Source organism: Pleurodeles waltl, chromosome 3_1, assembly GCF_031143425.1.
Source record: "Pleurodeles waltl isolate 20211129_DDA chromosome 3_1, aPleWal1.hap1.20221129, whole genome shotgun sequence".
In the NCBI taxonomy this organism is placed as follows: Eukaryota; Metazoa; Chordata; class Amphibia; order Caudata; family Salamandridae; genus Pleurodeles; species Pleurodeles waltl.
The window spans coordinates 1,954,667,022-1,954,683,229 of NC_090440.1; the positions used below are offsets into that span (position 1 = coordinate 1,954,667,022).

Genomic DNA, 16,208 nt, shown 5'->3' on the forward strand with positions numbered 1-16,208 from the left:
TGCCACTCCTATTCTCATCAGCCCCTGCAGATCCTCTCCTCGCACCTTTCCATCATACCGAGAGACAGCCACCTACCCAGACCCAAATGAACACTACCTCCCCTTGACAACTCAGACCTACTCCATCTCCTAAATAATTATGCAGCTTCAAATTCCACTACCCATCTCCTTCAATCTGCCCGCTACCCCCTCCTCCTGCCTTCCCAAAGTGGGCTGCCAAATTTCCACTATCATCTCTGACTGCATTAAAACTCACACACACCACCCCAGTGCACGCTCATCCCCTCGAAACTTAATACAAATCCCAACAACCCTCCCGGATCTGCCAAGTTAGAAAGACAGCAGCTTCTCCCTGAACTGCATGTTTCACAGTTGTCGATCTGCAGTCAATCATTGTCTTGAGCTATCAGACTTGATCCTGACCCATAATCTTGACATCCTAATCCTCATGGAAACGTGGCTCAGTGCTCATCTTACCATGTTCTTGACCTTCTTCTTCCTCCCAACTACTCCATTTTGCGCAGGGCCATGAAGATAGACATGGAGGATGTTTCGCATTCATTCACCGTAACTCTCTGAGATGCCGAACCCTCCCACCGACTCACTTTCAGTCTTTCGAATGCTTGTCAGTGGAACTGTCCACATCCACTACCTCCAACCTCCGATTGAATGTGATTTACCATCCACCGGGTCAAAACAACACCTTCATCAAGGAATGCATAGATTTCCTCACCTCTCAACTTATCAGCTCTGACACAATATCTTCCTTGGTGATTTCAACATCCACTGGGGAGACATTGGCAATAGTTATGTGGATACTTTTACTTCCTTTTTCAGTGCCAATAATCTCCAACAGCACTGCCCTAAATCTACACACCACAAAGGTGCCATTCAGTATCTGATAATCTCCTCTACCTAAAGACATGCAACCCCATTACAGTTGACTGATCTAATCATATGCAGAGCCTGTTCTCTCTCTAACCAGCTCTTACACCAAAACTTATTGGCAACCTAAGAAAAAGAAAATATGGTTTAGAGACACATCCAACATTGACACAGAAACCATGTCCAACATGGCCTTTCACTCCTTAATTGCAATCACACCTCATCATGACATCAACGAGGCCAACGACAAGTTCAACTCTTGCTTGGAATCTCTTATTGACAAATGTGCACCACTGAAGTGCAAACTGTCCAGACCAAAACACTTTAAGCCCTGGTTCTTTAAAGAGCTTTACGAAGAATGAAAGCTTATCAGAAAGTATGAGAAAGGATGGAGAAAAGTGCCTTCCTGAGTATGACTAAGCTTCGCAAAGCGAGAAAACAATACAAAGACCAAATCCTCGGAGTCAAATCCTCCCATATCAGAGTCCTTGTGAATTCCGCAAACAATAGACCGAAGCACCTGTTCGAGGTTATTGCACAGTCCACTAACTCCGCTATCACTTTGGCTCTTAAGCCAGCCATGGCCCGTTGCAATGACTTTGTTGATTTCTTTGATAACGTTAGAGACATCCATATTTCGCCTCTACCGTGCGAAGCATTACAATCATGGTCTTCTTTCTCTCCAGTCTCCGAGCAGGACCTACTATGAACTATCTCCAAAGTAAAACCCTCAAACCATTTTCAGGACGCTATTCCAGGATCCATTCGCAAATCTCTTGTAACACAGATACTCCCCATATGGACCACCTTGGTCAGTTCCTCTCTCAATCAGGGCCTTTTCCCTGAACAACTAAAAATGGGTGAAATCACTCTGCTCTTAAAAATACAGCCTCTCGATCCAGAGAACCTGAACAACTACTGCCCAGTCTCCACACTCCCATTTTTAGGCAAAGTCATCGAAAGCTGCTTAGCATCCCAACTAGCCTCACACATCCAAACAAACATTCTCCTAGACACTCTTTAATCAGGTTTCCTTCAGGGCCATAGTACAGAAACTGCGACCCTCCAAATAGTCGATGACTCCCTTAGAATCCTCGACTCCAGCAACTCCTGCCTCCTGGTCCTCCTGGATTTATCCACCGCATTCAACAGTGTCAACCATCATGACCTCCTCGGTATTATTGAACTTTGCATGGGAGGTGAAAGAACGGTCCTCAGCTGGTTTTCCTCTTACCTATCAAACCGTTCCCAAATTGTGAAAATGGGCAACTCATTCTCAAGACCAGTCAGCGTTCACCAATGTGTCCCCCAAGGTTCGATTCTCTCCCCAACCCTCTTCAGCTTCTACCCAGAACCTCTTTGTGCCGTTCTCAGAAACTCTGGGATTCACTTCCACCTCTATGCCGTCAGTTCCCAAATATACTTGAAAATATCATCCCCTGAGGACATTGCCCTGCTGTCAAATACACTCTTAAAAAAATCCAAAACTGAATGTCAAGCCACCATTTAAAACTCAACTAAAATGGAATTTCTTTTGATCTCACCTCCGAAAGCAAAAACGCCTGTACAAGAGTGGATACCCAACTCTCCCACCTTTGTAGGCTGACCCGCCGTTCTAAATTCACGAATGCCAGGTCACTTGGTATCGTCCTGGACAATCATCCTAATTTTCACAACCACATAGCAGCCATGGCCAACAGTTCACAACACTAACTTAGGTAGCTTTGGGACATCAGGCAAATGATTCCGGAACAAGTCCTCAAAACAGTGGTGCAATCTCTCATTCTCTCTTTACTAGACTTTGGAATTGTCCTTTTCTCGGGCATTACCAAAGTTCATATAGGCCCACTGAGAGCCTTGCTAGCCCTCCAATGGCTCCCCGTTGAAGAGCAGGCTCAATTCTGAATCACTTGCATCACTGAGCACTGCCCCTCACCTTCCAATCTAAATGAGAAACTGAAAATGTCCAGAGCAAATAGGCATTCCAGAATTGCCTAATCCCTGCTCCTGAACCCCTCCACCTTCGGGTGAGAATGATACATGAATCGTTCCTTCTCTGGCAGCGCTACCAGAATCTGGAAAACTCTGCCTCCTTCACTCTGTCTAGCCACCTGCCTAGCAAACTTCAGAAAGGACCTCAAGCTCCTTCTATTTGACAGACATCTTGGTTAACTCACCCTCAACAAGACTTATTTACTTTTTCAATGTGCCTTTATCTGCCTTTATTTAACTGTTGATGTCCTCTGCCTTATTGTTGTAACTGCCTCTTGTGGTAACTCCTGCATACATACACTGATGTAGACTTCCGAGTTCAACTACTATTAATGTAACTTGCTGTAACCCTGTATTATGTGTTTTGTAAAGTGCCCTGATGCCTTCGGGCCATGCCTGAGCTATATAAAATTGCAAAAATAAATACCAATAAATAAGGTAAAATATAGCTCCTGGAGACAGCAGTTTGTGTGACCCACAAAGCAGCATTTATAAGATACTTTCCTTTATAGGACACCTTCCTTATTTGAGCACATTTCCAGACTTTGAGTAATCTGTGGCTCCTGGTGTGCCACACTGTCGGGAGCTGGGTTCTGGTTGCAGTACCCCCTACTTTCAGCCTGGTTTTGGATGCAACTTCGACTGAGGTGCGCTGGGTTCTTGCTAGCCAGGTCTCCAGTTCCAGTGGTCCTTCCCTAAAACAAAGACACCTGGTCACTTGATCCCCAAGTGGCCAGGCCCTTCAGCCCCTAGTAAATGGTAGCCCTGGTACCTTTGGCATGGGTACTGGAGAGGGCCCTCAGAGCTTCAGCACACCTTCTGCCACTCTGAGGGACCCAGCACAAACCGTATGCAGACTGCCATTGCAGGCTGCATGACAAGGTGCTCCCAAAATTTAAAAGACCAACATGTCACAAAGCCTTTGTGCCATGTCCCCTAATCACTGTATGCAATATATGTAAGTCACCCCTGTAGCAGGCCTTACAGCCCTAAGGCAGAGTGCATTATATTACAAGTGATGGCATATCTGTTTGAGCAGCTATGCCCCTGCAATATCTCTATATCTCTGTTGATTCTTAGACATAATAAGTGTGCAGAGAAGCCATCTTAAATACATGTGCTGGACACTGGTCATTACGAGTTCCCCAGCAACATGATGGCTTCTCAGAATCCTGGGATGATTGGTATCAAACATCTCAGAATAACAAACGCTCACTGATCCCAGTGATGGATTTATTTAAAACAAATGCACACGGAGGGCACGTAAAAGGTGCCCCTGAAAAGCTACCAGCTAGTAATGTGTTGATTGACTGGTCCTGGCCAGTTTAACCACCCCAGATGCTTTTCTGGACCCCCACGGTGAGAGCCAGGGCTCTCGAGACCCAGAGACAAAAGCTGGCACTGGTCAGAGGTGTTACCTCCTCTCCCAAGCAGGATAGACATTCCAGGGAGGGGAGCTTCAAAGGTCTTGCCTCCTTTGTTATGTGACCCAGGTCTCTCCTGGTTGTAGAGATGACCAGCAACCCCTCCCCCCCATTTCCCCATTCCTCCTCAAAACCATCGCCTGGAGCCACCTCTGCACCTGACACCCTCAGCCCGAGACTAAATGCCCCACCAGTCCAGTGAAGGTTCCCCAGCACTTCGGATGTAGAGTCCATCATGGATTGACCACTGCCGGACTCCACAGCAAAGCCTGCAGCCTAAATTGGAAGGCTTCCCCTGACCACAACCTGCTTGATAATCTGTTTCGGATGCCAAAAGACACCCCTGCACCCAGAGCCCCTGGGCCTTGGTGAGACTGTTGGTGTCCCTACGACCCCTGGCATCTTAACTTACCTGGGAGCTGTGGCGTGACCTCTCCCGGCCAGAGCCGGCAGCCAGTTTCTGAAAGTGATTTCCTACTTTAACATTGGGAGCCTGAGGCGGTGTTGGCACTCTGCACCCAGCTGTCCCTGTGCTGCTGAGGGTGTACGTTTGGTGCTTCCTTGTGCCCCCCCCCCTTGTCCTTGCTTCAACCCCGGGAGATCCAACCCTGACCCCGCTCTACTTCCCTGTAAGCAGCACTGCAGCAGATACCCCCGTCTCCATTGGATAGCATTGGGAGCCCAACGCTGAATTGGCACACTGCACCCGGCTGCCCTTGTGCTGCTGAGGGTGTAAGTTTGGTGCTGCCTTGTGGTCCCCCAGTTGCTTATCTCAACACCAGAGACCAACCTTTGACACCAACTGTACTTACCTGGGAGTAGTGCATCTTCAGTCCCCAACAGTCTCCGTTGACTAACATTGGGCCACCAGTTCCGAGTTCGACCTTGGGTGCCGCTGTGGGTGCACACTTGGTACCAACCTGACCCTTGCCCGGTGCTAGCCTGAGACCCTGATGACTGGGGTTGTAAGTTGTGTACCTACCTGAGAAACTGCATTTTTGTTTTCCTTTCATAGACTAACAATGAAGATTCTGGAAATTGCACTGTCGATTTTTGAAACAACAAAGTTTTTTTTAACTTAAAAACTGCTTGCTTTCTAACAAAGTTCTTGGGTTCAAAGCATATATAAAAGCAATTGTTGTTTTTTTCAAATTGATCTCAGATTTATTCTTTGAATATGTCTCATTTATTGCTTCTTGAGTTCAACAAATGCGTAACACAACTCCTTGATAAGCCTAGCTGCTTGCCCACACTACCACAAACAGAACTCTAGACCTATCTAGTTATGCCTCTGCTCATCTTTGGTGGATCCACTGGTCTCTTTGCACAGTGTACTTCATTTTAGTACACTAAATAGAGATCCAGCTTCCTGCACACACTTTGGCACTTTAGTAGTACATCATCTCAAACTGAGCTGCGCTATGAGACAGAAGGTTCACCAGTAATTACTTGCCTAGTTATGTGTCTGACTTCCTCTCTGTTTGTTGTACTCTCCTTCCTGAAATGCAGTGTCAGTAGGACAAGTAGATGTCCTTGGAGCACTAATCCCCTTCCTGGCTTTGCTAATGAGGATCTTCAAGATGACCTTCTCACCATTGTTGTGTCTTTGGTCAGTTCGCCTAAATATTTTACTGGTCCCCTGTGCATCCCATTGCCAGAAAAGCACCTTCTGAGAAGCTGATGGTTTCTTCCCTGGAGTAAACGAGCCAAATTTGAGTACCACTTTTAATCAAGAGTAAGCAATGTACATTGTGGAAGTGCATCAAAACTGTTTTCAGAAATAATCATGTAAACCTCTACATGGAAATATGTTTTTTTCCATACACATTTAGGAATGACTGATCGTGCACAAGGAATATTTGTGACAACTGATAAAAGTATGTGTATATATTGAGTTTAAATTTTATCCAGGCCATTCTGCTCTACAAGAAACTGTGTAACTGTCAGATTTTGGGATTAACATTAGCCATACCTATAATTATCGGTAGCTAGGAGAGCTATGAAAAGTGGAGTATGCCTTGTTGGAAAATACAAATAATTTAAAATGATTTTAATGGCACTTTATTGCTTTAATTTGTGAATATTGTTGTTAATACATGTGTCCAAATCTTGGCTTCAACCAAAGCCGAAAATGTAAATGTCCCTTTCTGCTCCAGCGGCAAAAAGACTTTAGACATCTATATAAATAGTGCTGCCGCTAAACGAATTTCATTGTATGCAAAACAGATAAATGTTTGAGGAAGCCGCAGTAAAAAAACAAGCATGTGCAGTGGGTCTCATGTTTGCTCAAATTAGAGCTATTAGCATTGTTCCTAACTAGACTTTTCTTGCCACATAATTTGAAAATGAAAAGTAAAAAAGTTGAAATAAGCAAGTCAATTCAAAGCGCCACGGCCGCTATGAGCGTGAGCACGATGGACAGACACAAAAGGAAAAAGAAGGTCACTCACTGTGAAACGTATTGGCAAACGTGCAATTATCCATGTAAAGGCAGTAACTAAACCCCCTCAGTGTGGGACAAACGTAAAGCATTTACCAATGTCATCAAAGGAGTTTTGAGAGGCAAGCCCACAAACAAGTGAAAGTGATGGGCGTGAGATGGGTGTGGTTGAAAGCCCACATAGATACTAACATGTCGGAAAAGCAGCGCATGTGCGCTGCTATACTCAACCTAAAGAGCACTAAATTTCTGAGTTGCAACAGGGCAGATGCAATGTTCACTTGGCTCGTGAAAACGGCAAATCAGCCTTGTGAAGGTGTTAAATGACCAGCACTTGGAAAATGCTTGCAGAGTTGCCTAGAGACATACTGCACAAAAAATACACGGATCTGAAGGATGGCTAAAGGTATGTATGTCCTGTGGAAGAAAGTGTCACAGGATGTAGTAGCATTTCTAAATTAAATTACCACGGGCAAGAGAGAGCACTAGCTTCTGTGGAAGTCCAGAAGTACTTGAAGGATGAAGCACCTCTAGTACCACCGTGCGCTGATGGATATGGTGAAAGACTGAATAGGGCTTTTTTTTCCAGTTACTAGAGGTTGCACAAACTACCTACTGGTGGCAAAGGTAAGACTGCAAGAGTTGTGTAGAAACCTAACACGAGGTACTTGGACTGACACAACAGAACTGGTCTTCACATCCTCCTTGGTTCTAAGGGGTTGCTTTGTTGAACAGTCAAGGCTTAGCTTGCGGAGCATGATGTGAATGATGAGACAGACAAAGTGAAACACTTCAAATTTAACAGTACTTTAACAAAAACGTATGAGGGATAGTCCTGTAAAAAGAATAACACCTAGCAAGTCTCGTTATTAATCGTTCAAAAGATATTCAAGAAAGTATCTTTGAGTGGTGCCGGGTTCTGCTGTGTGCCAGCTTATTTGCTGTCTCCTGAAAAGTTAGTTTCAGTTAAACTATTATCAAAAGACAATGATTAAATATGATCATGTAAGAGCTTAGCCGCCTGGAAACTCTGGAGCTATCTTCCAAATACTAGAGTCCATTGAGGTGTCTGGGGTGTATGCTAGTCCAGTCTGCGCTGGTGTGGACCACACTCTGTAGAGAGGGGCTGGAGTGCTGCACGCGGTGCCTGCTACTAATCAGAAGTAGGCAATATAGTGTAGAAGAGCCTTCTTACCTATCAGTCACTATGAAGCGTTGGCAGTGGTCAGCTGCAGGAATAAAAGAAAGGCCACAGATCAAAGCAAATCAGGTTTTTAGAGATCGCTGTTTTGCTAGAGTCGGACTTCAGCTAAAATACTTTGTTCAGTCAGTCGGCATGAGGTTACTACCAACTGATTTAATTGCAATGTTAAATAAACTTATCTATGCTGCCATATTGAGGATAAAAACTATTTGAGAGCTCCCTTCCCTAGTTTGTAAACTGTTTTATATGAATCTGTATTTCAGATCATGAGAAACACGGATGCTTTTGTGGACTTCCATCCTCTTCCTGGCATTGCATGTCTGTGGGCTTCTCCCAGCACTTTTAATAAATGGCTACTGGTGCAGTGCCGTTTTTAGGTGTCTCCCTTCTAAACCACATCCATCCCCCCTCCCGCTAGAAAGGAGAAAAGACCTGGGGCTGCAGGGATGGCGGCATCCATGTTACTGTGCTGAATGCCACACATCCAGAATGTACTAAAAAGAAAGGTATTTCCGTCTTTTACTGTAGTTGAGAAGTAGGTTGCACCCTTGTAATATAGCATTCAAGATACCATTCAAGATATATGATTATTATGAATAATAACATAACATATCTAACGAGATGATCCATGGACGTTATGGTCTAGTTTCTATTTTGGAATCTTGAATGTTATAATTCAAGGTACAACCTATTTCTCAACTACTTTATCATTATCATATTGTGGATTTCATGGGTTGAACCACTCAATAGGTTGACCCGCTTGCAACACATAAATTGATCCCTGTATAAATTGGTGCAGATACCTGGATCTATAGCCCTACTTTACAAAGGACACAATCATTTACTGTGGTGTCTACGGATCACATTTGAAGCCTCAGCCACTGTTTTATCTCCGTCTGTACTGGTCTGCTGTCTAGTTTGGCCTGATTAGATGGAACTTTGCTATACTTGAAATTAGGAGTATGTATGCCCCTCGGTGATTTGAGGGTTATCAAGCACCAAGTGCAGTGTACACTGCCATCCTTGAAGTCATGGTTCCACAACACACTATATGTGCCTCCTTATCCAGGGGTTGAGGCGGTGTAACTGTTCCTTGGACATCACTTAGGAAGCTCAACCTATACAGGCTGAGAGGAAGTCACACTCCATCTCTTGGGTCTCTGAATTTAATCTGTTTAACACTACTGTGTAGCTCTTTGGTTCACTCCACAGTACACTAAAGGGGCAATGGGATTGTGACGTTTCCGAATAGGCATTTCCGGGGTGTGAATCCCCTTAATTGCTTTTGTAAGTCCTTCGCATTAAAGGTGACCATTGCTCTGTCGTGAGCCATGGTTAAAAACTTTTGACAGTGAGGCTTCTTTCCAACCTCTGAAATGCAGATTTCCCAGGTCAGATTGTGCCATGGTGTGTCACACCACACTAGCTAAAGGTTAGCTTTAATCTCCGCAATGGTGTCTTTTCTATTGTGGTTAGAGGCTGTGCACTGTTTAGGTCCATCATGGATTTTGCTGCATCCGTGAAACATCGGTGGCAGCATCAGCAGCTTTTTTTTGTATTTTGGGAGGAGGGTAGAAGGTTCTGCTCAAGCCTATCAAACTCGAAGCACCGCCACCTTCTTACACTAGTTCCGCCCAGGACATAACTGGATGGACAATGAGGGGCTCTAAGCTCCACACTCTTCAGATCCCACCCTTCAGACGCCCCTCCTCCTCTGACACAATCAAAATATTTTTAATTTCGGCAGGTGTGTAAAGATTTTTTTATTTTCCTCATCTTTAGAACCTGAATCATTTCTGTAGTGTTTGAAAATGCCTCAGTTTCTTTCCGAGCCAGTGTTTGGCTGACTAGTGTCTGTTGAAGCAAACTGTTAAAGGTGTGATGCTGAACTGTCTCATCTTCTCTCACAGTAGAGTGGATTGAGACACGGGGAATGTTTACGGAGTCCAGGGGTAGAGCTTGTGCTACTGTAGTAACCCCAAGGAGGGAGGCACTTCCTATTTAATTCCTTTGGTAAATAGTGCAGAGAGTTATGGTTTAATGGTTATGGATTTGAGTGTGGACTACAGAAACTGACCCTATTTAAGTTTACTTTAGGCTAGCAAGGGTAGCATGTTTAAGACAATGCTGTGCTGAACTAAACGTCCCGCGCACCCGGTCATCTTTCATAATGACTGCAGTTCACACAAAGTAAAAAGATTGTTTTTTACATCCATGCACAAAATGCAGTAGTATTGCAGTATGTTACAGATTCCAAGTCATTGTGGCAAATTAATGACAGCCAAGGTATAGCACCTCTCATGCACTTTTGCAACACATATTGGGTAGAGGTGGGCGAGCCTTTGAAAGCTCAAGCCTGGAGCCTCGCACTGGCTCAGCTCAACATTCTGTTGGAACCTAGAGCCCATGAAGAGCCGAGCTTTCCTGAGCCTTGTGCCTGCCTCCCTGCGTGTCTGGGTGTTGCATTACGATCCGAGCAGCGAACTTCGGAACTGGGGAGCTTAGGTTCAACATCCTGTGATTCTGGCAAGTCACCTAACTTCCCCATCATTATAAACAATGAATGGTGGCCTTGTGTAATGTTAGAGATGCTAATGGAAAGCACTCCAGTATGTGTGAGTCAAATTCTTACTACTAAATAGAAACTGCAGAAAAACGCACAGAGGTCAAAACAAAGCCTTAGCATATGGGAAGACCAGTAGATAACCAATTACTGGCTGTTTGTTACAAGAAGGAACCAGAAAACATGGATACATTTCAGCTTCCCCTCGTAAATGGTGTGATCTTAGGCAAATATTTTTTATTTCACCAAAACTCTTTTTTTTTTATTAATTGTTGCATATAAAGGCACTTTGAAATATAAGTGTTCAGAATGCCATTTGTACAAAAACGTAGTGTTTAATTTAACACGCTATAGTGTTGCTGTATAATAATCTGGACTATTTTCAGACTTGATCAGCCATGGCCTGTGCTAACGCGCAAAGGGGCCACACCTCCTCACCTTTTGCCAACAAGAAAAGTGTCTGTCAGGCTGAGCAGAGGTCAGCCTGACAGACATTCTTTATTTTCAGGTCAGGCAGCCAAGAGTTATACATGTGCTAAATGTGTAGGCACCTGGCTGCCTGAGCTCAACTTTGCCAGGCTGAAGATGTTACAGCTTTTGTGGTCATGACCTCTTCAACCTAGCAAAGCACCTTCAGGCCCTCCCCCTCGGGACGAGGAGTAGCGTCACTCATTGCTTCGGACCTGGGCGCTTCAGTTGTAAGCCCAGAAGTGCCCAAGGCTGCGTGTCAATCACTGACCCGGTGTCAAAGAGTGAGGTGAGGTCAGCAACTCTCACTGACCCCCATCCCATTCAGTAACAAGGTAGGGAATGCTGCCTCCTCTCACTGGCTGTCCAAAGGGCAGCCAATGATTTTGGTTTGCCAATGAAAGAAGGCAGCAGTCCCAACACTCCTGGAACCTCCGAGGCAGACTTGTGAAGGTAAGAGTGATTTTGTTTTTTTCTTTTAATGTTTGGTGCATAAATATTTCCGAGTTAGTGGTGTGTTGTGGTGTGTTGTGGTGTGTGTGTGTGTGTGTGTGTGTGTGTGTGTGTGTGTGAAGGCGTGGGTGTAGGTATGTGTGAAGGCGTGGGTGTAGGTATGTGTGCTTGTGTGTCCCATCCGCCCTCCTCCTCCCTAAAATTACTAGTGTTTATCTGTCAATTGTTTTGCCTCTTAATTCACTAATAGTTCATATTTAAAAACTATCACTTCACTGAGTACTGGTAAGCGCAGTGTGATAATGTGACTTATTAATGTCAAAGCTTCTACGTGTTACAGAAATAGACTTTTTTTTTTTTAAGTTTGAGCAGATTTTATCATATTTTACTTGATGTTTTTTGTGTGATTGACATCACAAACATTTTTGGGCTTGGGTCACGCATGGGCTCGAAGATCCGAGCCAGACCCTTGGCTGTGCTCTAGCTCTGCTCTCCCTGCTGAACTATAGGCTCGCCCACCTCTAACATGAGAGTTTTCAGAGGTTAAATAAAAATGTGTTAGCTCATGCAGAAAAGGCTGGATGTGAAGACATGTCATATGGCCAGCGAAAGCAATAGTGTTTGTTGATGGAGAGAGCAATAAATGTGTTATTGTTAGAGGAGGTCCTAATATTTACTACTAATGTAGAGTGTACCATGCTGGATTATCTGTAAGTACTAGGGGTTGTTACCATGCTCAGTGGTACTACTTGGTGCAGAAGGAGTAGTGGTAGGGTAAGAGGGGCCTGGTAGTAGGGAGTTGACAGTATTGTGGCAGAAATAGGTCAGGGTTATATCATTTAACTCCGCTGCAGTAAACACCGAGGGAAAAACATGAGGCAAAAGCCAATGATAAAGAAGAGCACAGACCTCCAAAAGAGGCCCCACGGAGTAAGGATGGAAGGGTGAGATGAGTGAGACCGGAAGCTGCGAATAACAGCTGGGTGTGAGACTCTTCCAGAATGCTGTAGCGTAAGAAGTGAAGTGGCAGCTTTTTGTTAAAGAAAAGGGAGATTCCCTTCAGCGGGTGGTACGTTGCACATCACACCCGTGGGGAGCAGGTGATTTACTTTCCCAGACCTCACCTGCTTACCACACCCATCCCTTTCTGTTGCTGCCTCCCACGCGCACACCTCTGTAGACAGATCTCCTGCTCTGGCTTTCTTTCTGTCCCTCCCCTAGACATGCAGCTGTCTGTGACTGAGAAGGGAGTGGGGAGAGATGGGGAAAGGGGAGGGCAAGGAACCAGTAGGTGGGTACAGGGGTGTATTGTCATGGTGGCGTGTGATGGGCTGTGGAGAGGACAACATAGATGCCTTGAAAGGGTGAGGCTGTTGTAGCGCAGAGGGAGGCAGTGTGACAGGCGGAGGAGATGGTGTTGACAGTGGTGCACGGTTAGGCGGTGGTAGTGCTGAGAAGTGAATGGTGGTACGTTGAAGGAGTGTGGCGCTACAGTAGTGAGGGCTTGGCGGTTGGTGAAAGCTGAGGGCGATAGTGGTAAGTGGAGGGAGGGTGTAGTGCAGGACATGGACGTGCTAGGTCTGCGGATGAATGGGTGGTAGGTGGAAATACACAGTCGAGACCGCGTTAGGGCTGAGGATTAAATTGTATTGGTAGTGGAGAGTTGTCATGGACAGGGCACAGAGGGAAAGAGGTAGGAATGTGGGGTAGGTGAAGGGGAGTGACGGCTGGAATCCTGGAATGATGAATAGAAAGTAGGGTTTGCAGTAGTCTGTGGTGTTACACAGATGGGCGTCTGGAGAGGGAAAGGTGCAGAGCAGGTGAAGGCTTAGGAGTGACTAGTGCTGAGTGAGTGGTAGTAAGCAGTGTGCAGACTTCTCAGAAGCAGAATGAGCAAGTCTTGTGCTATCCCCTGAGATTCTCCTTAAGGCGCTTGAGTCCAACTTGCAAACAAGGCTGTGAGGCGCAAGGCCTGCCTGAGACCACTTATCGTCTGAGTCCTAGAACAACTGGCCTTTCTAGAAAGGACGACGCAGATCTTTTTAATGGAAGATGAGGGTTGGTTAAGGAATGAATGCCTGCCTTGTTTCACACGTCGCGTGTTAGATGGACCTAACCATTTATAGGTGCCAAGATTAGAAATCATTGTTAAACACAGAGTTTTGTGCATTATTAGGAAAAAAATAATATGGTTGTAGTAAGTAGCCTCCCCAACTACAGAAGTGAATATGTCCCCTACAATTTGTAAGTAGCAGTCTGCCTTGGTAGTGGTTATTTTACCGGGGATGAGTAATCCTAGGCTCTGATGAGGGCAAATATATCCCCTGGAGTGTTTGAAACATTTCATCAGCAAGATGAGAACTATTACACAGCAGACATGATTCGGAAGTGGCAAATGTGCAAATCTGTACCAGGGCCGAAATACTCTCCTGGGCGACTCATGCGCTGTACATATACACAAAAGGTTACATAGCATATGGCGCTGCACTGCGAAATAAATTGTCGTTTTCTGGCTGGAGGAGGAAAATGTGGTAGGAAGAAACTTTGAGCCATAGTGGAGGACTAATTACATGGTATCGGAAACCCAACTGGAGTGCGGGATCTAAGAAAGATTGGTGTTCGGTTTATAATCTTAAATTACTGTCGAATGTAAACACGCTCTGCATTTCTGGGAAAGCAGTAGGTTTAAGAACTTGTCCTGGGAAAATTTGACAAGGGTTCAGCGGGAAGGGTTAACTTCTGCGCCCCCGGCTTATACCTGCTGGCGCTGGCCAATGTTTAACATGCTGTCAAACTTTATTTACTTGATATTACAAAGGTTTTCGAAGGGGGTGGCCCTCGATGAGAGGTGCCAGGCGGTGGTGCTGAAAGAGTTAAGGCAGGAGGGGGCGAGGCAGCTCACTCTGTGATGCTGAGGCGCATCTGCTGCCTCGCACAACCTGGTACCGAGAGGATGCGTCAGTGCATCTCGGAGGCAGAGCCCGAGGGAGACTGAGTCGCGCAGCTCGCTGGCAGGGCACTGCAGCACTCTTGGGACAGTTCTCGTCACCCTGGGATCATCCCTTTGCTCCTGGTCTGAGGCTCGCTGCGCCTAAGCGCCACAGTGATCCGGGAAGGCGCACCCCCGGGGGCTGGGGATTCGGTGTCCTTTGCCAGTGCTAATCCTCGACTTTCTGGAAGACGCAGACTTGGAACGAGCCGCTGGCATCGCCGAGGAAGAATAACCACGCTGCCGCGTTCTTGTTTTTTCTTCCAAGAATGAGATTTTCTTTCGTGCTGGAGGTTTGAAGCAACCCTCATCCAAGAACGTGTTGGCAGCGCATAGTTTCCCAGGGTGGACTGCGGGGGTCTCGCGGAGAGCGCTGGAGACGGGGCCGGGAGAGGCGCAGCCCGCACCCCTCGCCTCCAGGAGACATCTCGAGAGCAGAGGTCACGCTCTGCGCACGGCGGTGTAAGGCCTGGAGTATCGTCCGTCCCGGCGCCCCCCTCACCATGACGGAAGTACTGGTCCAACCTGACTGTAACCTGAACTCCGTGTGCGAGCGCGTGGAGCACTGCTGCCTGGACGCGGGGACCAAGCGGCTCCCCAACACCGGGGCCAGGCTGTGGGGCCGGGTCCGCAACAAGCTGCTGCGGCAGAAGGTGCCTTTTCATCCTTACCTAGTTCTTTTAGGGGGCTTTTGTAATGTTGTTTTTGGGGTTTGAAAGTGTGCATGTTGGCAGTGCAGTTTGGCCGTACTCGTTCTATTCAGCCCATCTGGAATAGTCAAATATGGAATTGACTTGTTATCCTTCTATTTTCTGAGCACACTGTTTCTCTCAGAGTTTGCTTATTTTGAAATCTATTATTATTTGGTAATAAAAGATGGGCACCTTTTATTCGTAAGCCCTGGTCTTTAGAACACTGCTCCTTGAGGTGTCGTCCTGCTGCGCTGTAGGTGATAAAGTGTGTACTCTAGTGGTTTGTAAATCATGGTCCGAATGTCCGCTAGATGGGATTCTTGATATTTAGAGGTGTTGGGGTACTTAAAGATGCTTGCTTAAACCTCGGATGATCGAAAGAGATGTCTAAATGCCCACCTCGCCCGAGTGCATTTCTCTGCCCCTTTGTGTGGCGCACCGGTGTAAAAGCTCAGAGCTGCTGGCTGAACCACGGGACTTGCAGAACAGGATAGCCTTTGGAAGGGCTTTAATGTGCTTAAGCTGTTCGCGTCGAGTTAAATTAAAAACACAGTGCGTGGCTGGGAAATATTTCCAAGCCATCTGCACTGGAGCCCTGGCCGGACCAAGCGTCGCTGCCTCGGTGCTGTTCTGACGCTGGGCTGGTCCCAGGTGGGGCACCTGCCTCTGCGGGCTGACACTGTTTTTCTGCTGTAACAAAGACCTGGGGAGCAGCTGTTGTCATGCTGCAGAGAACAGCCGAGGGGGTGGTAGAAGCAAAAACAGGTTTTTTTTCACGGGGTCAGAGGTCACACTCTTCCCTGGTGTCATTGACTGCATACATTGTATTTGGTGTTATTCTAGGCATCTGTGCGCGTTTTAATGTGTCATTTTATTCTCACCCAGAATATGCGTGTTCTGATTGGTGCCGACAAGTAGTGAGTTTTTCTGTGTGCAGTGGACAGTTGTCTGCAGTGCTCGATTCTAGAGTGAGACATTCAGCTGACTTAAGGTGGTCACAGGAGAATCCCCCAGGGGAATAGGATATACTGGCCCTTTCTCAGCACAGCAACAGGGCTGACTTCGTGTAGGTGGTGGGCACGGACCTAAACCCACAAC

At 46.2% G+C, this 16,208-nt stretch overlaps 1 protein-coding gene across 6 annotated transcripts in view; it reads left to right on the forward strand.

Moving 5' to 3' along the window:
- ABR (ABR activator of RhoGEF and GTPase) overlaps positions 1 to 16,208 on the forward strand; it is an 826,710-nt gene that overhangs the window by 721,711 nt on the left and 88,791 nt on the right. Inside the window, exon 1 of one of the 6 annotated variants that reach the window (XM_069226280.1) lies at positions 14,406 to 15,071. The exons of the other annotated variants lie outside the window; for them this stretch is intronic. Within the exon in view, the coding sequence (XP_069082381.1) occupies positions 14,922 to 15,071 (150 nt within the window). The 5' untranslated portion in view covers positions 14,406 to 14,921. Of the gene's footprint in view, positions 1 to 14,405; positions 15,072 to 16,208 lie in introns of those variants that run through there. 6 annotated transcript variants of the gene reach the window in all.